Source organism: Balaenoptera acutorostrata, chromosome 14 (genome assembly GCF_949987535.1).
Source record: "Balaenoptera acutorostrata chromosome 14, mBalAcu1.1, whole genome shotgun sequence".
Classification (NCBI taxonomy): Eukaryota; Metazoa; Chordata; class Mammalia; order Artiodactyla; family Balaenopteridae; genus Balaenoptera; species Balaenoptera acutorostrata.
The window spans coordinates 22204809-22227905 of NC_080077.1; the positions used below are offsets into that span (position 1 = coordinate 22204809).

General features: G+C 38.9%; 1 protein-coding gene across 5 annotated transcripts in view; it reads right to left on the reverse strand.

Moving 5' to 3' along the window:
* Nucleotides 1-23097, reverse strand: part of AIG1 (androgen induced 1) — a 230441-nt gene that overhangs the window by 156096 nt on the left and 51248 nt on the right. For all 5 annotated transcript variants that reach the window (XM_057528087.1, XM_057528086.1, XM_057528085.1 and 2 more), the window contains exon 2: nt 12134-12289. In XM_057528087.1, coding sequence (XP_057384070.1) covers nt 12134-12289 — 156 coding nt within the window. The remainder of the gene's footprint in view (nt 1-12133; nt 12290-23097) is intronic.

The following is a 23097-nucleotide window of genomic DNA, read 5'->3' on the forward strand; positions in this document are numbered from 1 at the left end:
GAGGTTAAGGTTTTCTGTGTTTTGTTAATTTTTAGATTATATGCATAAACAAACTAGGAAAACGTGTAGCCAGTTCTAGCCATAGTTTGCAATGGGAAAAGACCTTTTGGAGAGGTTGGTGTGTTTGTTTTTTAGTAGCATATCAACAACACACCAGTGTTCCTTCTTTTTCCCTCTATGAACAATTTACCCTTTAAATTTAGACCATCTCTAAATAAGACATTTGCAAATGAGAACACATGTGCGGTTTTCCTATTACAAAAGTAACAAACGCTTATTGTAGAAATTTGTGTGGATTTTTGTTTTTGCCTTTATATCATTCTATGATGATCTATGCTGTATAAATAAAGTGGAAGGAGTCAAAAAGCAAATCGTCATCTTTGGAACCAAAGTGGCTCAAAGATGCACGCGTGCAGCCTGAGCGTCAGCAATCCGTCTGCCTGACAGCATTTCAGGAGTTTTTTCCTTGGCATTTGGTCTACCTGAACTCTCTGTCATCTGTTTAGGCCCCCTCTAGAACTGCTGACCAATTACGGATTTTTTTTTTTTTTTTTTTTTTTGGTTCAAGAACCCTTCTCGTCAATTAAGAGCCAGGAGGTTACGCTAAACTAATTACTTTGAGGATCAGCATCTCAGGAAGGTGCCAAGATTGGGAAGAAATATCTGTTTTTAAGCTGTGCTAACAGAGCAAGGAGACCCAAAGAAAATCTACTTGGTATGGATGATCCCCACCACCCCCAGAGCTTGCTTGCTTTCTCCTCCCTTACTCCATTTTTGCTTGAGACTCTTCAAGCACAGAGCAACAGATATTTCTGACTGGGTCCGATACGACAGGCATTACTCTCTAGATAGGACTGAGCAAAGCAAGAAGCGACTCTGATGGCCAGCATGGCAGCAGCTTCCCCTCCTCGGTGCCCCAGTCCTCTATGTTGGCATCACAGTCTGTAGGGATGACTGAGCTTCCTATTGCCTACTGCCTCTTGTTTTTATAAGATCCCCTAATAGAGTGAGTGAAACCGTGTGAGGGCATTTAACACAGTACCTGGTGTATAGCACTCAATAAATGTTAACTGAATTTGCCAGAAGGTCTATCGAAGGTTTCTCCCCATTTTCCTGGCTTGCCTCATTTTTCAAGATAAAGTACATAAGCAAGTTCCTCTGTGTATCCCGCAGTGTAATATAGAAGACACATCAAATAGGCAAGATTATTTACAGGTGGCATTTGCTGTATGATGCTGAGGCCCAGGAGGCTGGGCCACTTTGATTAACTGATGTACCTCAGACTGCCTCAAATCCTTGTCGAAAATAGGAGGGGCGGGGGATAAATTATAAATTTTAAAAGAAAAGCGAATTTGACAGAAAACTCTCTCTTGATAAAGCAGAACAAAATGGCTCTTAAGAATTCTTAGTAAGGTATTTCACTGGGTAGGCACAGCTGATTTGTTAGGATACCCATGCAGAATGTACTGGATCATCTCTTGCCAAAAATATTCTTTTGCAACTGTGTAGCTCTGAACTATGCCTTCTTAGAAAACCAGAGATGATTTACAGATGATACTAGATACATTCAGTATCCATTTTTAAAAAACATAGCTAATTCTACTGATAATACCTTATTTTCACATATTAAAAACCAGTATACTGGGTAAAATCCGTGGTGGCTTAAATCTGTATCCAATTGTTGAAACAAGAAGACAAGGCAGGAAGATGTTCTCTCCTTGCCAAAATTCGTACTTTGTAAACTGGCCTGTAAAACCGTATGAAACCACTGGCTCTATGGTGCCGATGAAATAATGTATCACAGAGAAACAATAATAAGCACAAATGAACAGGCTTTGGTTAAACAGCCTCAAGGAAAAAGATAAACAGTGACTTTTGAGCCAGATTCTGCATAAGCCCCTTTCTCATTTTTGATGCATTGTCCTAAATGAGAAATTGTGGTCAGCTTGGAGTTCACGTACATAGCTGGAAGTGTCTATCAGCTGAATGATGAAAAGCAAAGCTGGGTTTGGTTTGTCAAAAAGTTTCGAGTACTTGCAAAGAGCAAGCACTCCATTATCAGAATGATTGGGTTCAAGTCCAGGTCACACCGTTTCCTAGCTGTGGACCTCAGGCAAGGGACCTGTAAAATGGGAGCCCTGTCTGTCTAGCTGTACAACAGAAGCATCTTCTGTGAAGTGGGAATGATGGACATTCCTACCTTTGGGGGCTCTGAGGATTAAATAAACAATCAGAGTACAGCCCTTGGTGCAGTGTCTGACCCCCAGCAGCATGTAGTAGGAGCGAGCTCTCATTCATAGACTTTTCAGGCTCTTGAGTTGCTGGTGGGTTTTGCCACTATGGGAAGGGAGACGGCAAGAAGTTTCAGAAGGTGACAGCAAATGCCTCTGCATATGTAGTATCTTCTTTAGGACTCTAAAGTAATTTGGGAGGGAAGGGGGTATCGGTAGAATTTCTGAGTAGTCAGACAATAATGTTACCATATCAGTGAATGTAAGGGCTGTTTTCCCTTGTTGACTGTGCTAATTTTGACAGCAAACCCCTGGGCTCCTATGTATTATTTTCTAGGCATGGGGGTGCTGAGGCTCTTTCTGTTTTGTTATTTGTGTTTGTATGAAGGCAGCCATTCTAATTTTGTAGTTGATTGTTAAGGCAAAGAAAGGGGAGGGGCCCTCCTTAGGATTAAGCGGGGTGAGGTGATAAAAATGGGCAGAGAAAACTCCTCTCCATTCACGCCTTCCAACCTTGGCACACCACTAATTTACGCTTAGGATTCTTTCCTACTTCACATCCCTCCCCAGTTTCCCCTTGGTGAATAATAAACAAAGTGGTAGGGAACTCAGAGAAGCCTAGAAGCAGATTGGGACAGAAGGGCTCCTCTGGTTCCCTCTGAGACACAGCTCCCTTCATTTTCCTTATGTTGCACCAGACTTTGGCCACCACTGCCCAAACTGCTGGCATATGTTTGTTCCCTTGTGTAAATGAAGCACAGACCTAACCTACAGGCTAAAGGGACGTTCTGAAGAGGGAAACTTCTTGGAAAAGTTTCTTCACAGGCACTTATGAGACAGTGGGCAGGGCAACAGGGCCACCTGTGAACTGTGGCCGCACACGTTCTCTCCCCTCACCATCCCTCATCTTCCCGGCTTCCCTCCTTCCCGCCTTCTTGCCTGTGTCTCTGGGAAAACGTCCCCCAAAGCCAGAATCATGCCTCAACTTCTGTTCCTAGGAGAGTTACAGAAAGGCATGATGAATGAAAGTCCTATCCAAGACTGGCTCTTTGTGGTAAAATAAGCAAATCATTAGCATGGTAATTGCGCAACAAAAAGTTAATACATTCTGTGTAGGTGGAAATTCCACTAGCTCCTTCCTTGGGGGGAAATATTCCTTTTGATATCGGCTGCTTTAACACAGCACATTTTGATCCAGCTAAAACAGGTAAGAGTTACCTCAAAATGCTCACAGGGGCTGTAGTAATTTCAGGAACACCCATACAGCAAATTGTTATTTATTTTTCTATGAAGAAGGAGACGCTTGTGGTAGAAGGATGGGGTGGGGCAAAGGTAAGAGAGAAAGAGAGACAGAAACAGAAGTAGAGAGATAGGGAGGGAAGGAAATATGCAGAGAAGGAAGACGAAAAATGAAAGTGTTCCTCTTTTCTTTCCTTTTCTTTTTCTTTTTTTTTAAATCAACAACTAATACTGCATCTTGTTCTTGGTCCCCCAAACAAGGGCATACAAAAGGTCCTGGTTTCTGGGGGGGGGGGGTCACTTTTTTTTTTTAAATAAATTTATTTATTTATGGCTGTATTGGGTCTTCGTTGCTGCGTGTGGGCTTTCTCTAGTTGCGGCAAGCGGGGGCTACTCTTCATTATGGTGCGCGAGCTTCTCACCATGGTGGCTTCTCTTGTTGCGGAGCACAGGCTCTAGGCACGTGGGCTTCAGTAGTTGTGGCTCGTGGGCTCAGTAGTTGTGGCTCATGGGCTTAGTTCTCTGTGGCATGTGGGATCTTCCCGGACCAGGGCTTGAACCCGTGTCCCCTGCATTGGCAGTGGATTCTACTACTGCGCCACCAGAGAAGTCTCGGGGGTTCATATTTTTGAGAACAAGAATCATATACATTATTAATGTTATTGAATTAACATTAATTATGTTAATTGTTAATAGACTTAATTAACAAGTCTACTTTTTTCTCCATTACATATTTCAAATACGTATCTTACTTATGGATATAAATATGGGAAGAAGATATCTTCATTTTCTGAATTTATTTGTGGCCTTTTTGCCTAGAGAGAGTGGGAACTCTGTGAGATGGTATACAGAACACGATAATTCTCTACGATTTCTAGGGGACTATTATTAAAGGCAGATTTTTACTCACTGAACCCGGTTGCTGGAATAAAGCAGGGCTACCTCTGACAAATTTCATATGGAGTTTCAGAAAATGAACATAAGCCATTTAGTCAGTTGTGTAACATATGTGATTTTCTTTGAGAAGAACTTCTTCAAATGTCAGATTTAGACAGTTGCTCATGATAATACTGCTGAGAATGCACCAAAAAATTGTATTGGCAGAGAATGAATGGAAAAAATCTGCCTTTCTTGGCTAAGATAGAAAATGTCCATGATTAGTCTCATCAGTTTTACAATATCTATTTTTTATATCAACATAAACAATAAATAACCTAAAATTCTATTAGTTTTTATTTACTTTACATTTAATTATTATTCTCAAAATTTGTTACTTACAATATTTCTTGAAATTAGTGATTTTGTTTGGGCAGCAGTGTGCCTAACTCATGAGGATAAATCATAATTAATTTAAGCCCTCATGGTGACCTCATTCCCTTTGTCTCCTACTTGCTTTCCCAGCATTCCATGCAGCCAGTTCTAGCCATGTGACAGTCAAATGAGATGTATGGGCAAACTGGCTGATGGAGCTTCTGGGAAAGGTTCATTGGTACGATGAAGAGACAAACCCTTAGGGAGAGCTCCCTTAAGAGTGTCTTCCTCTCCATGCCTTGAACATGGGTGCAAAGCATATGATGTTTGGTGGTTTATCAACCCTTTTGAGATTGTAGGTAGCATGTTCAAAGACAAAAAGCCAAGGCTCTGGAGACAGAAAAGTGGAAAACAGAAAATCCATAAGCCTCACGTGATAATACTGAGCAATACAACCCAGAAACTACCTGCTTATAGGCTTCTCGTTTTATGAAACATTAAATACCTTTATTGCTTAAGCCACGGTTGGTTGGATATTCACTCAAAAAATACTGAATTATTTACACGTTGCTTCTGATGCTTGGGTTATAGCAGTAAATTAGACACACAATCTCCCTAACCTCATAGGGCAGGTGTCGAGTCAGAGAAGACATACAGTAGAAATAAAAGAATAAACATATAATGTGCCAGGTAGCAGTAACAATGAAGGAGAATATAAAGTAAGTTAAGGGCATACAGAATGATGGAGGGAGGCTGATTTATACAGGTTATTCATGGAAGATTTTCTGAGGTGGAATAATTTGAGTAGAGACTTGAATGAAGCGAAAGAGTGAGCCAGGTGAATATCTGGGGGTGTTCTGTTACTTGCAGCTGAGAGTATCACTAACTTACACATCCAATAAGTTTTTTAGCTATTCTTCAAAACAGAGCTCCGATATCATCATTTCTGGGAAGGCTTCCAGGACCTCCCACTCAGTAAAACCAATCCTTTCCTCTTATGGGCTACTTCTGTACCTGCATATGTTGTTATACTCATCATGTTACCTTTTAATTTACTTGCTGATATGGCTTATAAAGTCACCTTCTCTAAACTGTGAGACCCTGAAGGGCAAGATCAGTTCTTAGTCACCACTATATGGCTCCTAGCACTCAGTACCTGCTATACCTAGTAAGCTCCATGTACCTGCAAATAACTACTGACTTGACTAGAACTTCTGTCCTTTGAATGTTCTGGATATAAATGTGTGGTTTTCATTGTAGAGTGATTAAAAGTAGGCACCTACAGTAAAATTTTTGTCAAAGTGTGGTTATTTTTTGTGTTGAAGATATTTGTCTTGCAAGCTGACTACTCTGAGTTAGCATGAATGTGTACAAATCAAATAGTTCACCAAGGCAGAAAATCTTTGGTTTTCATTTAGGAGAGAAGAATATATAAGATGGTCAAGAAGCAACCTGGTTCTCTATCGGGTACGTCTGTCTAGTCATATTATGCCCTTGGTCTTTTGAAAAGGCGTTCAAAAAGGTGAGTTTAAGACAACTCACCTAGGCTAGGTTATGACAGTCTTCTGAACATTTTTCAGAAGACTGAAAAATGGTATGGGAGGTAAAGGCTCCTTTTGCTAACTGATCTTGAATGAATTCTCATCTCTGAACCTCCCCTTAGGCAACTCAACTCACACTCATTTCAGTGCAGGGGGAAAGCCTATGACTGACTCAACCCCAAATGAACTGGGTTTAACCATAAAATATGACCTAGCAGATATTATATTTTTAACTTCAAAGGTGAAGAGAAAGAAAAAGGGCATTTGAAGAAACTTATAACATCAGTGAAGGCTTAAAGAAAATAGAAAAGAGTTTGATTTTAGGTACCTGTGTGAAAATTTAATAAAGAGAGGATCAGGAGATATTAAGTGTATTAAATCCCAAGTTTCCCCTTAATATCAAAACAGAAAGAAAAGCATTGGCTTTTATTTACAATCTCAAATAGAATCAAATTCCCTTCCTTTGTGTGTTACATTAACAGACATTAATATTAGTAACTAATATTCATTACTAAGTTTGCTTTCCATTTAAGCCAATCTCTTACCTCTAAAAATCGGAAATGAAAATAATGTTTTTTTAAATCGTAGAGGTATGACAATCTAAATTTATATGCATCACAAAATTTTTCTGAAGGATGGCTTAGAGTTAGCTAGTATATCAATAAATGAAGACTTTGAGGAATCTCTTTCTGAAAATAATTGCTAGATACTTTTTCTTTGAGTGTGCATTTGAAACTTCAAACTCCATTTTCCATGTTTCCTAAGGCAGCAGGTACCATACAGTTCCCACCACAAGCAAAAATGAGTTTTAAAGGGTTCTAGACTAGGTTGTTACATGTAAAATCTTCACAAAGTCTTTACCAGAACATGATTATAACACCAGAAAGAGTTAACAAATAGCTTTGAGACTAAACTCAGATGAAAAGCTCAGATTCCAGAAAAGTTCATAAGGGCACATGCTAGTTTGCTCAGGATACCCTGGATCCCATCCTAGGTTAGAACAGATCCAAATTTCCAGGACCTTCTCAGACCCACTGCTTCTTTATTGAGACAGGTACATCCTCATCTTCACCCATCCATCACGGTTAGCAAAGCAGCCACCCAGCATCTGGTCTAGAGTAACCCAAGTAAGCCCAGGGACAAAGGTGTACTGGAGAGGTGGTGAGATCTGATTATGTGCATCACGCAAGCTGAGCAGCTGCGGAGGAATGGGATGCACAGACTCGAATGAATGGAAAATATATAATTGTTCTTCGTCATTAAATGGGCTGCTTGGGATAGCAGTTGGAGACACATTTAGGATTTTTGAAAGAGGCAATTTCATACTCATCATACTCATTGTTTGCTACTCTTTCTCTTTTTTTCTTTTTGGTTGAAAAAGCCTTAGCTTTATTCTCTTAACTAGAAGAGTATCTGCCAGCACAAAAGTCAACGAACTCACAGGAGACAAAAGACATTCTTGGTTTGATTGCTCCTAATAAACTTCAGTGCTTCCAGACCACATAATGTCATAGAATTATTTGTAATGCTTCTTTAAAAGGGGGACAGCGTTCAGAAATGAACTGCACATGGTAAGAAGAGCCTCCCAGGAGTTATCCCTGCAAAAATGAGCTGCAAGGCTTTGGGAGTGGCGGTGGTTTCCGGCCATTAGCGTTACTAATCAAGGCCAGCTTTGCATTTATGGGAATCTACACAAATCAGGATGATACATGCTATGTTCACTCAAGCAACCCTGCCTGATTTCTTCAAGGTTATGCTGAAACAAAGCCGTACCCCAATTATCTTGGATTGGAATGCTTCATTATTTTTATATATCCTTGAGAGAGAGACAGAGAGTACATGAAGTAGACACACATCAGGTCCATGGGTCACAAAATCATATTTAGTGCCTCATGCCCACATAAAGCAATTACTGTCAGCTCGTTACTGGAGGAAGCATTAGTGGAGAAAATACAAATCCTAGATAACCTACCAGGTCTTTCTTGCTGCCATAGTTACAGCTGAGGTGAGAGAGAGAGAGACAATGGGAGTGCCAGAAAAGCTCGGGGCTAAGAGGTCTCTTTGGGAAACTTTGAGCAGAGGTGATACATTCAGCTGCCATTCTGCCCTCTTTTTATGCCCATCGCCTTTTTGCCCTGTACCAGGAAGCAAAAATAACATTGCTTTCCCCCCGCAAACTTGTGGTTGACAAACAGAAGGCGTGGAGCTGAGGAAGCCAGGAGAAGATAGCAGAGGAAGTCCTCTGTGAGGTTGGCAGTCACCTGGCAGTCAGAGCCTGGAGGTCTCTGGGGACCGACCACAGGCTTCTAAGTGGAGCCTCTGTACCTTCCTCCTTAGGATGCTTGAGCCACGCCCCAGGCTCTCTGGGCATAGTTTGCCCTTTAGGATCTTGACTGTGTCAACCAACATGGTACAAGCTGTTTAATTACAAATGTTATAACCAATCATTTGCACACATAGGCATTCTTACACTACAGATCCTACAGGTCCTGGGCATTACTACTATTCCTGTCCTTCTGATATAATGAACTCTTTGGGCCAGGCACCTCCCTCCCAGGCCGGGAGCCACAGGAAGAGTAAAGACGACACCACTTCAGGTGATTCCTAATGGCATTGCTTCAAGAAGGGTACATATGTTAACAAGGAAGAAAATCTTAAGTGGTAAAACTACCATGGAATTCCAGACCCTACTGAGCAGCTGGGGGAGATGGAGGAGATACAGAAGTCATAGCAAAGATTAGGGCTCATTGGGAAGGAAAGCTGGGAAATAACCATGGGGAAAGATAGGAAAAAATCATGAAATTGTATGTTTTAATGAAAAAAATATTTTGGATAAAAATGATTATAAAGAACCAAATTCATATCCTCTGTAAATATGACTTCACAATAAAATTAATGGGGTCTAGGAAGAAGGCATTAACAGCTTTTTGCCTCAGAATGAATTTCTGTGCATTAGAGTGAGAAATCAGGTAAACAGATACAAAAAATCAAATGACAGAGTAAGGAACAATGGAAAATGTAAGGAAATTACGGGCCAGGATTCTTCCTAAAATTAAAGAGAGAGACAGAAAGAGAAAAAGAGAGGAAGGAGTGGGGAGGAGGCTCCAAAAAGGTCAGGAAAAATAAAAGGCCAGTGACTGTAAAAGGGAAAATGACTCATAATAACAGGGAAAATTATGAAAAACATAAATATTGACTATAAAATACCAGTGGGCAAGAAAAAAATAAGAGTTAAAGAAATCATTGAAACCGCACATCTCTGATTCATTATTTGTTCTTTAAATTCTTCTGTGAAGCTCATCAGCTAGGAAAGGTACATTATGTAATGCAAATATAATATTATGATTTCTGGCTTAAAAAGGGGGGTGAAATTAAAGGCATTATTACTTCTCTTCCCTCTTCTAAAACACACAGAAAACAACAAAAATTGTGAAGCACAAAGGAAAATATCAGATGTAATCAAACAAACAAGCAAACAAAAAAGGCTCCCATTCTTTTACAAACCATGAAGCATACATACATGGGCTAAACTCAGGAAGGATACTGAAAGCTGACAAGTATCTCAAGTCTCAAGCAGGAGCAAAAAGTTTTCGGCTAAAGTAATGTCATAAATGTCTAAAGGGCATATGCAATGAGCCTTTGGTGAGAGTGGCGAGACATACAACTGAAGCTCACAGAGACACAGTTTGACACCACGTAACAGAAGGGGAGGCAGAGCTAAGAGAAATGGTTAATATTGTATTCCTATTTACCTTTGTATTGTGTTATTATTATATTCCTTCTAGCCAAGGAAGACTTCTAGAGTAAGTGACATGCCTATGGAAATTCCAAGGGAGTAAGGGGACTTCCCTGGCGGTCCAGTGGCTATGACTCCACGCTCCCAATGCAGGGGGCCCAGGTTCAATCCCTGGTCAGGGAACTAGATCCCACAGGCTGCAACTAAGAGTTAGCATGCCGCAACTAAAGGATCCTGCATGCTGCAACTAAAAAAAAAAAAAAAAAGAAGAAGAAGAAGAAAAATTCCAAGGGAGTAAGCCAGTAAAAAGTAACAGAAAATATACAGACTTGGATTTTCTAGATAATTCTTTCATGCAGAAAGTTTAGTCTTTACAGTTTATACCAATGGAAATTTTCTCTCAGATGAGTATTCTGATAGAAGGTGTTTGCATTTTATAAGGCAAGTCCAGAGAAGGAAATATCAAATATATTATATAAAGCATTTAACTCTGTTATGTTAAGCAACAGAGTTTGAGAGATTTGGTAGATGGCTTCAATCTGAGCATCTATCTAGGTTTTCAGAGGGTAAGGATGAGGAATGAACAGAGAAGTGTGACCAGATTATACTACTCTCCTTGTGTTGTTCTTAAGAGCTGAGGGTTACTTCATCCAAGAAAACACAATTCAGTACATAGAAAAAGCAATTCAGTGATAGTCTGGGTGTCCACTAACTGGTCTTAGAATAAGCACGTAGAGGTTTCTGCCAGATATAAATAAGAGTCATTGGAAGGATTTATTTATTTATTTTTTTAAAGTTCTTTTTTTTTTTGGCTGAGTTGGGTCTTTGTTGTTGTGTGCGGGCTTTCTCTAGTTGGAGTGCACGGGCTTCTCATTTTGGTGGCTTCTCTTGTTGTAGAGCATGGGCTCTAGGCACACAGGCTTAGTAGTTGCAGCATGTGCGCTCAGTAGTTGCGGCACACAGGCCCTAGAGTGCGTGGGCTTCAGTAGTTGTGGCACGTGGGCTCAGTAGTTGTGGCTCTCAGGATCCAGAGTGCAGGCTCAGTAGTTGTGGTGTACGGGCTTAGTTGATCTGTGGTATGTGGGATCTTACTGGACCAGGGATCGAACCCATGTCCCCTGCATTGGCAGGCAGATTCTTAACCACTGAGCTACCAGGGAAGTCCTAGAAGGATTTAAAAAACAACTTTCTGACTCTGCCTACAGAGGACCTTGGACTTGGTACATGGGTTTCTATTTTTCCCAGAAATCAGGTGGCCAATGAAAGTTCTGAATTTGAATTAGATAACACACTCTTAATTGTTCTCACAATTTACAAGCATTCTCTCATCCTTCTCCTGGCTATACACAGGTTAAAATCTATAGAATCTCATGGGGCCCCAGCCCTTTCAAGAAACATGGTTTACGTACAGACAATGGATGATGAACAGATCTGTAAAGGAAGTTAAGCTAAGGAGGGAATCTAACTGAAAACCATGAAAATCAACGAAGCCAGAACAGACCCAAGCATTAAGCAGCATTTACTTAAGTGATATTAGCTAATGGCACCGCTGGGTAAGTGAAGAAGTATGAGCTAATACTGACTTCCTCTCCCAAGTTCAAAAATACCAGAATGGTCACAGACCCACGGAACATACATTTCAAGTTTGGGCTGCTTAAGAAACGGTTATGGGTTGAACTGTGTCCCCCTAAAATTCACACGCCGAAGTCCTAACTCCTAGTGTCTCGGAATGTGACTGTATTTGGAGGCAGGGTCTTTAATGAAGCAATTGAGATTGAATGAGTTCATTCAGGGGCTCTGGTCAGTATGACTCATGTCCTTTTAAGAAGGGGAGATTGGGAGAGGGATACACACAGAGGGAAAACCATGTGAAGACACAAGGAGAAGGAGGCCCTCTACAAGCCAAGGAGAGAGGCCTCAGAAGAAATCAACCCTGCAGACACCTGGATCTCAGACTTCCAACCTCCAGAACCATGAGAAAATAAATTTCTGCTGTTTAAGCTACTCAGTCTGTGGTGCTTTGTTATGGCAGCCCCAATACGGAAGCCTATAATGAGCCCTTTTTTCCCTCTTAGAAGTCTGATATAAGACCCAAGTTTCTTTTGTGGTTAAATGCTTTTTTACATCATACTCACAATCCCAACAGGAAAGGCCAATACAGCCAGCATCCAGTCCCGGAGAGAGATGAGCTTCTTGAGCTGCCTCTCTTGTTCTTGGCTCCCACTTCCTCTAGTCAGAAGACTGGAAAGATCAGTCAGCACACAGATGCCAAAAAAGACAGCTTGGATAACCTGGAGGGAGACAATGATTGGTATTAGTCAATGAGATTGAAAGAAACCCAAGCTGTAGGGCAGCAAACAAGCTACACCTTTGCAACATGACACAGGGTAAAAGAGGATCAGAAGCACATTTTAAGAGCTAGCCCTGCAAATAGAAAAAGAGTCAGACATTTACAACTTGCTATCATAGGTGAGAAAATTCATCTTAAAAACACTGCTTCCATTTTTGCACACCTAAGGACAAATGCAAAACATGCATGGACAGAAGGTGGTATCAGTTCTCAAATGACATGTCCCTTATTTTAAAACATCACATCCGTGGTTTAGTAATATTGACTAGTGTGATTTAACAAACATCTAAAAAGTGCAAAGAAAAAGACTTAAAAAAGATCAATAGGGCTTCCCTGGTGGCGCAGTGGTTAAGACTCCGCCTGCCAATGCAGGGGACACAGGTTCGAGCCCTGGTCCGGGAAGATCTCACATGCCGCGGAGCAACTAAGCCCATGCACCACAACTACTGAGCCTGCGCTCTAGAGCCCGCGAGCCACAACTACTGAGCTCACGTGCCACAACTACTGAAGCCCATGCACCTAGAGCCCGTGCTCCACACAAGAGAAGTCACCTCAATGAGGAGCCCGTGCACCTCAACGAACAGTAGCCCCAGCTCGCTGCAACTAGAGAAAGCCTGCATGCAGCAACGAAGACCCAACACAGCCAAAAATAAATAAATAAAATAAATACATTAAAAAGAAGATCAATAATAAACGAGACAGTTTAGTCTGAATGTGAAGAAACCTTCCTATGATTTAATCTCTTAGAGTCAAAATTTTTTCTACCGAAGGAAGTGATAGAAAGCTTCTAGTCCTTGAGTCATAGAGAAATCAACTGAATGCAATAATCAAGACTGAAATGGAGCAATTTTCTGTTGTCAAACTTGAACTAAATGACCTCCTTCTCAGGTTTTCAATCTTTATGAAATAAAATCTGTCCAAAGTAATGTAAACTTAGATACCCACACCATTTTCCCCAAAAATGTAAAACAACCACTTGTACCTTCCCCAATCAATTACAAATTGAATTACTGACATCAGCTATGTTTACTTGGACTATCACAGAGAGAGAACATTGAAACGCTAGAGCCCAGTTATTTGTGAAATTCCTAAAGTGGGGGTAAAAGTATTGATGATCCCTAGCCTCGAGTGAAGGCAGGCAGCATACTGTAATACAGCTTGGCAGATGATAATTCAAATTATGGAAAGGGCAGAAAATATATTCCCTAGGCTCAAAATCATACCCATTTAGCACCGAGAATAGATTCAGGGGAATTTTTCTGATTTCATTTACAAGAAATAATTTACTGATGATTTATTTGTAAAAGATACAACTTTACTCATTATGTTTAGCAAACATAACAAAATAATTTTTTTAGTGAATTACCATCTTGGCAGTGGAACAAATCTATGAAAGCTCTGTTCCTCACTGAGGCACAGAACAAAAGGAAGAAGGACCCTCAAAATTATCCTCAGCAAAGCACTGACATACTCAGATTGTTAATCACTCTGTTTAAACTCTTATCTTAGACACATTGAAAATTCCCAGTAATGGAGATTCCACCACCAGGTTTAGTCAAATAAACAAAAGCCCTGCAGTATTTTTTACGTATAATACACCAGGCTCTTCTGAACTCAACAAATCCGGCTATTATTAGTCATTCTTAGTCAGAGTAATGTTCTATTCTTCTTCATAATTTAGCCTATCTTTTGCCTTCAATGATTTAAGGGTTTTTGCTTTTCTACAACTAGAAAAACCAGAGGAGAAGTTAAGACTGCCACGTTGAGCATGGCACAATTAAAGTGTTGGCAAGAATCATGCTGTGATGACCAGAAATGATTTAAATGACTCAGAGAATAATTTCCTACTTGGGAAAATTTTCCATAGCACATCTTATGACTTTAGATGTTAGATCTTTATGTCAGCCCTAATGGGGGTTGAGAAATTGGAGTGGCCATACTGGGGAATAATAATCTCTATGACAATCTGGCAGTGAATATATTAAAACGTGTCCTACCTGATCGATAACCAGGGAAATGCAAATTTAGATAACATTTCTCATCCATGTAACTACTCACAATTTAATTCTGAGAGTACCAAGTATTATAAGGATGGAGAATAACCAGAATCCTTTTTTTTTTTTTTTTTTTAATTTTATAGCTACTTTATTTATTTATTTATTTATTTATTTATTTTTTTGGCTGTGTTGGGTCTTCGGTTCGTGCGAGGGCTTTCTCTGGTTACGGCAAGTGGGGGCCACTCTTCATCGCGGTGCGGGGACCGCTCTTCATCGCGGTGCGCGGGCCTTTCACTATCGCGGCCCCTCCCGTTGCGGGGCACAGGCTCCAGACGCGCAGGCTCAGTAGCTGTGGCTCACGGGCCCAGCTGCTCCGTGGCATGTGGGATCTTCCCAGACCAGGGCTCGAACCCGTGTCCCCTGCATTAGCAGGCAGATTCTCAACCACTGCGCCACCAGGGAAGCCCAGGATTCAGAATCCTTATGGTGGGAGTGCAAACTGGGAAAACCATTTTGAAGAACAATTGGCAATATCTAGTAATTTAAAGATGCATATACTCTTTTATCTAGTGACTTCACTATGAAGTCACATTTACATGAAAGTTAATTTTAACATTCATTGCTTCAGAAAAATGACACAATCTAAATATCTCTTAATAGTTGACTAGATAAATAAATCATGCTATAGTCACACAATGGAATTCTAAGCACACATCAATTTTTCATTCTCACAACAAAACACTAAACAAACAAAAAAGGAAACAAAAAATGCTGCATATTGACACCATTAAAATAAATTTCAAAAAGTGCAAAGATAAATTTAAAGATGCATGTATATGAAGTAAAATATGAAGAAACACATGGAATTAATAACAGTAAATTTAGGTAGCTCTACAAGGAGGATAAGATTGAGGAAAGGACACAAGGGCCTAAACTATATCAGTAATTTATTTCTTAAGTTGATTATTGGGTATACAGAAGTGCAATCAAATGCTGAAAATCTGTGAAAAAGAGGAAATCTTGAAAGTCACTACAGAAAAAGACATCATGTACAGAAAAGTAAAGATAAAAATTATCTCAGACTTCTTGTATAAAACGACACAAGCCAGAAAACAGTAAAATGATATCTTTAAAGTGCTTAAGGGGGAAAAACTGTCAAAGGTGAAAGACATTTTCAGACAAATAGAAGCTGAGAGAATTCATTGCCAATAGCCTTTCACTATAAGAAATGTAAAAGGAATTGAGAATATGATACCAAATATAACTTCAAATCTATACTAAGCAATGACAGTTGCTAAAATAGTAAATATGTGGATAACTATAAAAGATTTATCTTCTAATTTGTTTTAATTTTTAAAAGATATTGACTATTTAAAGCAAAAATATAACAATATATTGTGAGGTCTTAAACATATTTAGAAATAAAATTATGACTACAATAGTACAAAAGGCAAAAAGGTAGAAATGGAAGGCATACTGCTGTTGAATTCTTAGTTACATATAAGGTGGTATAATATTATTTGGTAGAAGACAGTGATAAGTTAAAGATGCATATAGTAAACCCTAGAGCAACCACTAAAACAATAAAATGGAGATCTTTAGCTAATGTGTTGGTTGTCTGTGTGGCAAAACAAATTACCACAGACTTAGCAGCTTAAAACACCAATTTATTAGGTTACAGTTCTTTAGGTCAGAAGTCCAGGTGGATTAGTCTGGCTTCTATGCTCAGGGTTCCACAATACCAAACTCATCGCGTTGGCCAAGTAGGGCTCTTATTTCAAGGTTCAAGGAAAGGATCTACTTCCCAGCTCATTCTGATTGTTGGTAGAATCCAGTTCTTTTAGACTATAAAACTGAGGTTCATGTTCCCTTGTTAGTTCTTAGCCAGAGTCACTCTCAGCTCCTTGTATCTGCTCTCCAAACTTTGTATGATGGCTCCCTCCATATTCAAATCCAACAACGGAATATCAAATACTCCTTATGCTTCAGAGCTCTCTGACTCTTCTGCTTTCCTCTTCTGGCCTGAAAAAGCTTTCTGATTTTAAGGGTTCATGTGATAAGATCAGGCCCACATGGATAATGTCTCTTTCTTAAGGTCAACTGTGCATATATCATAGTGTAATCAGAGGAGTTATAGCTCTTTCATTGACAGGTTCCCAGGATTACAGTGGGACATCTTTCGGGGTCAATTTAGAAATTCTTTCTATCACAGCTAATAAACCAATGCTGGAAATAAAATGGAATACTAACAATACCAAAGTAGTCCAAAAGAAGTCAGAAATTGGGAAAAAGGAACAAAGAATAGATGACACAGAGAAAAAAATAAGATATCAGACTTTAATCCAACAATACCTATAATTACATTAAATACAAATGGTTTAAACTCTCCAATTAAAAGGCAGAGATTGACAGATTGCATTTAAAAAGCGAACAGCACTTCAAGTGTTAAGGTACAGATTTGTTAAAAGGTAAATGAATACGAATGCTAATCATAAGAAAGATGGAATAGCTATACTAATATCAAAAAGTAGGTTTCAAGATAAAGAATATTACCGGAAATAAAGAAGAACATTTCATAATGATAAAGGGATCAATTCACTAAGAAGGCATAATGATCTTAAATGTGTAATACTGTAGCTGAGCCTCAAAACAGAGGAAGCAAAAACTTATTTAAGAAGGGTTTAAATTACTCAATTAGTGTTTGTTAAATAAATAAATGATTCACTGGTTCTTGGGAAACAGACACTTTTATGAAAATTTAAAATGCAAATGAAAGGGGAGAAACAATCTCATATTCTAGAAGAGAAAAACAAAAGAAGTTCTGCAAATATAAATGTAATAGTCTAAACAACATTTTGCCAAATTTAGAAGATTAATGGTATTATGAAATCTTATACTTCTCTACAGCTGATTCCTTCTCTTACTCTTTTTATCCACTGGTGTCATCTAACACAGCAGTCCCCTCACTATTACCTGGTGGCTACCCTGTCACTGTCTGTAGGTCTCTCCACTGGCTCTCCCCTGCTTATGACCACAGTATGGCCGCCATGCCTGAACTGCTGTGGAAGACTTCCCCAAAGTGAGTATGTGGAAATCAACAAAAGGAGGTACCCAAAACAATTTTCACCTGATTTCCAAACATCAGGAGACAGAGAGAGAATTGTTGGGTTTTGTTAGGGTTGTTTTTTGTTTGTTTGTTTTGTTTTTGTTTTTTTAACTCACACTGGCTAATCCTCAAAATGTAATACCTAAAAATGATGGAACAGGCCATCATTCCCTGCAGAGAAGCAAGGATTGACTTTTGGTTATTTGCTAGTTTAAGAAGCAGTTAGCCAAAACTGTTAAACCATTTTAGATTTCTGCTACTTTGTTAAAATTTGATTTGAGCTGACAGCTAACAAATCACATTAGAGACATTTTACTCTATTGCCTATATATATCATGTTGTCCATTGTAACTTAAAAGTCATTAAGTTAAGAATGTAAAAGTTACATGGAGATGCACAGGTGAATCTTATGTAGGATTACCTTGAAGCATTATTCGGCTCCAGCCATTCTGCAGAGCTGGCATTTCCAAACCATCAACCCAGCATGACACACATATACACCATCTGGCTTTGAGTTCTTAGCAGGCTGGTTGCTCCTATTATTTTGTATCATCATGTGTAGAAATGAAGTGGTCAAATGTACCATACCTCTCCAAGAAATATAAATAGAAATCTATCACAATGAAAAAAAAAATCCCAGGATATTTTTGAGTCATTCTAGCATTTGCTCCTCTAGAATGTTCTCTACTGTTTAATTCGCTCTGCATCTTCTCTCCGCCCCCTCAATTCTCCCTGTCAGAAATCACAACTTGTTTACTGAGTCATTTTAGGTTTAGGTTCATTTCCACAAGTGTGGAAATGTACCAAAATTCCATTCATATCTTTATCTTTTTTACATGAGTGGTTTTTATTAAATTAATTTAACATTATTTTCCTTTTTTCTCTGGAATGCACTAAACTATTACAATTCTGTTTGTACTAGAGGGCAAATTCATTAGATCTCTAACATTTATTCCCAAACATATATGATATAGTTTATCCAGAATGGGTTTTATTTCATTTCACTAGGTCATCGTCGATATCCTCATTTATATGTGATTGTACCAAAGCTATAGTCTATATATCAAGTTATGTCATTACTTCAGTTGCTAATTTTTATATTTCAGCCTAATTGGTCAAACTCAGGCAAGAACTAAGGATGCACCAAAATAAGAAAAGCAGCACCTTAAGTAAGAAATGGAATCACTATTTGTATGAATTTTTAAAGACAGTACAGCTGTCTTGACCTTTGGGAGTAAGATTTCCAGTAACTTGTATCTATCTTGAACTGCGTTTTGATTATATTGTACTTTCATAAGATTAATGCAAAGAGTACCACAGTGTTTGTTTTGAAGATTTTGCTTATTTTAAAGTTAATTTTAGACACGGCAGACAGAGGAAACAAGAAGGCAGAACTCTGAGGGGTGGCAATGAAATTGGAGTGACGTGGATCATGGTATGAAGGAAAACTGTGGAGAGAACAGATGGGAAGAAGGCAGTGAGATTTATAGGTGTCATAAGGGAAGGCCTAGAGGAGTCCTCTGTATGAGGAAAGAGCATGAATTAAAGGGGAGATGATACAGAAGAAATGAAAAATCTATCTAAACTCTTCTGTAATTAGTGTACAATATTATGTATAGTAAACGTACATGTAATCTAGGAAAGAATAGTAGAATAGAAAGAAAGAAAGAGAGAGAGAGAGAGAGGGAGGGAGGAAGGAAGAAAAGAAAAGAAAAGAGAAGAAAAGAAAGGTGACTCATGCCCATGTAACATACATGGATGTCTTGTATCTGTGTAATTTCTCCTATGCAGAAGGGTGAATAACACATTTGGAAAAATGGTGTGAGTTGGAGGTCTTCCTGTATCTCACACAGTCATATATCATGTGGTACTGTATAGCATAAACAGTTATTTTATTTTCAGTTCATAAAAATTTCAATGCAGTTCTTGCCTAAAAGCAATCCATGGCAATTCGTGTGTTCAATGAAGAGTGAATTTGACTGAAGGAGTTAAACACCATGTTGAAAGAATACAACAGCTACAAAATAGCAATACCATAACACACAATCTTCTAAGGGACTCCCCCCTCCATTCCACAAATGTCTTACTTTTTAATAGTGCACAACTCCTTCTTATTATCCAGATCAAGAGTGAATCCCAAACGTATTTCAACACCAAGGGGCAGTGACTCAGTATGAAATCAGATGAGTGCATTCTGCAAGGATTCTTTTGCATTTGCTTCCAGTGCCTTCCTTGCCTGAGACATCTGAACATCTGTGGCAATTCTACAGTATAGAGTCCATCAGTTACATGGAAGCGGTGATCAGTTACATGTTTGAATGTTACTCTGTAGAGAAATAAATGCATTTAAAAGTACCACAAGTTCTCTCTGCCTCCTTAAACCACTGAGACTATACCCATCAGATGTACTGCCTGGTGAATTTTCCGTTACTACCCTTGGAGAGAGTTAGCCTGAACAAGACAATATGGTTCTCCCACTCTAATGACTGTAACTTTATTTTTCTAAATCTGCCATTTAAGTGATGTGCTTTAAGCCCAAGCATTTTCAAGGAATCTTCACCACAAACATTTCTGAGGAGATGGACTCATTGCATCATCAAGCCCGTGGTTTTCAGAATGTGATTTAGAGTCCTTGCCCATGTACACAGACATTTACCTCATACTGCTCTATCTCATTACTGAAAATCGATGAAGTCAGCCATAAGTCACCACTGGCTAGCAATCCATTCAGACAGACAGAAAGAAAAATAAGCTTTTCAGTCAGAAATAATGCACTTAGATAAGCAGCTTTGGAAAGGAAAGCTTTTCCACAAAATTCGTTACAATATCACAGAATCATTTTCAATATCTAAGTAGCAAGGAGAACAGTCATCTAAAGAAAACATTTGGATGTGCTTCACAAAGTGATGGGTGCAATCATGCCATGTTCCAGCACCATCCTGATAAGAGTACTGCAGGGATCTTTCCAGAGATTCCATTCTAATCTGCAAATACGACAGAAAATTTCCCTCGGGTGTTTTCACGGCGCTACACTGACATTAGAAGTTACTCAAAACTTTTATAGGCTTAAAGATTTTTTTCAGCTATTAGTATTAGCATGAATCCTTTCAAATACTGAATTAAACACACCATTGATTTATTTAACAAATATTTATTGATTACTACATACAAAACACTTAGTAAACTACTAACGCAGACTATTAAACGATCGTACGTTGTGCGACAAACATGAATGTACTTAGAAGTGTCTAACCTCCAACTTAGTGGCACCTGTGTTTGCTAAGTGCACAGTAACAGTGGTGAACAGTTATTTAAAGAAAAAAATGTTGTAACTTTAATAACACAAATCTGTTCTGAAGTGCATTAAATTTTCTAACACTGTAAAATCTATTTTATCTGACTAAATTTTTACTTGTGGTAACAATTTACTGCAGCAGAAGATGATTTAAGTGCCAAACATAATCATTAGTTAAAGAGTTACATAAATCTGAAACCTAAATAAAAAAGGATGTGAATTAAGGCCAAATCAGATCTTAAGTGATAAGTTGACATAGAATCATAACCCATGCACAATCTATATATAACAAACAAAACTGTATGTATTAAGAGCATATACATCTGCAGGTAAAGTTGTATTAATAAAGTCGATGAGAAAAACATGGCCCCTGTCCATAGACGTTTCTATTTTAATATTTATGAATCTATTGATTTTGGTCTAACATTGAGTCTACATAAAGACTATGTCTGCATAATTGTAGATAAATACTTGGCAGGGAACTGAATGGTTAAAATACTTATGAAAGCAGTTCCCTGTTTCTAGATGCTGCCTTCTGCCTTCAGAAACAGGGTCTTCCACACAAAGCTTTTGGATCGGCTCTGAAAGGTCTCACTCCCTAACAGATAATATTTTCTATTTTTAACTCAAACCCGCCATTGTTCTACCATGTTAATTTGTTTAATATATCATTTTGAAGTTTACTGGTGCAGAGCCAAAAAGGTATAAGATGAACCATTCTTTTCATTTCTATTCTCCGCTAGTTCATCTATGACTCCATAATATTTGACCTCTAGATTAAGAGTATTTATAAAATACCAGGGTTCTTATAGTTTGAGAAAGTATGAAGCTAGTGCTGGAAGGGTCCTACCACCAATCAACTCAAGTGCCAATATAAAATCTCAGAAAAAATGAAAGGTCCCTAAGACATTTTATAATTACATTAATGATACAGAAAAGTCTGATAATATCAATTGTGGAAGATGATGTGGAACAATGCTAGAGGGAGTACATTTTGGTTCAATCACTTTGGAAAATAATGGCATTATCTAGTAAAGTTGAGGATGCATATACCTATGAATGGTCTTATGTATGTCTCCTGGTACCTAGAGTATACAACATGGAATGGGATTGGAGTTTTAGGTATATGCTTCTGTCCTTTAGACGAGTATGAAATTTTAAAAAGTTAGAAGTGGTACTGTTATTTATGACATTAGGAAACTAAGAAATACATTACAGTTCTCAATTACTTAGGTAACAAAGTAAATATGACCATTACTTTCTTCACAAAGTTATCACCTTATGTTTCTATTGAGAAACAAGCTATTCTTATAGCTTTAAAATAGTTGACCCTTGAACAACATGGGTTTGAACTGCCCAGGTCCATTTACATACGGATTTTTTTCAGTAGTAAACACTACATACTACATGATCTGCAGTTGGGTGAATCCACAGATGAGGAACCTTGGATACAAAGGGCTGACTATAAAGTTATACATGGGTGTTTCTATTGCATGGGGGTCGGCGCCCCTAACTCCTACCTTATTCAAGGGTCAACTGTAACTTAATGGACATAATTTTGAGTCATAACTAAATTGTAACATGATTTTCTTGTATTTTAAAAACTGGTGACATTTAGAACACTGGATGTGTAAGTTTATGCTAGGTTTTAGATTTTTCATTGACTTTTTTAAAGTAGGGTAAGTTTAATATAAAGAATGATTAGGCTGTCATAGAAGAGTAAGTATTAGATGTAAACAGAATGCTAGAGGGTGCCCCAGGGCTCAGGGAGACTACCCAAGGAAAGAAGAACTTGGAAGAAGTCCCCTCCCCAAGGATGGGCTTCAGACTAGAGAAGGTGTGTTTGCAGCCAGTTGGATGGTGGAGAAATTCTCCACCAAGAAGCAGCCTTCCCAGGGAAAGGGGGCCTCTGCTGATGGGCAGGTGCACAAGAGTTGAGTGACCACTGTGGGCAGGAGACCTGGTGCAGGTGGTGCTCTTGTTGGAAGAGCTGCAGGGACTGCACGTTCCCTGCCTGTGGCTGGGGCAGAACGATACTGAATGTCCTTCTACCCACACAGCTGACCACTGGGGCAGCAGCTGGAAGCAGTAAGTGAAGCCCCATCCTCCTGCAATGTTCCTTCAGTGCCCTTTACTGAGAAAGCTCAACATTATCCTCAATGTGAAGGAGAAATGCTTAAAAAGTTACAGAAGAGCAGGTATTATAGGGTGAATTTGGAGCCGAGAGACAATAGAGACCTCATTTAATTCACCATGACTTCCCTGATATTTAATAGCGTTGCTGACAATATTTTAGTTATTCTAATGAAATGCTACGAATGAGGGAAGGACATTTGCTTTTAATTATTCAG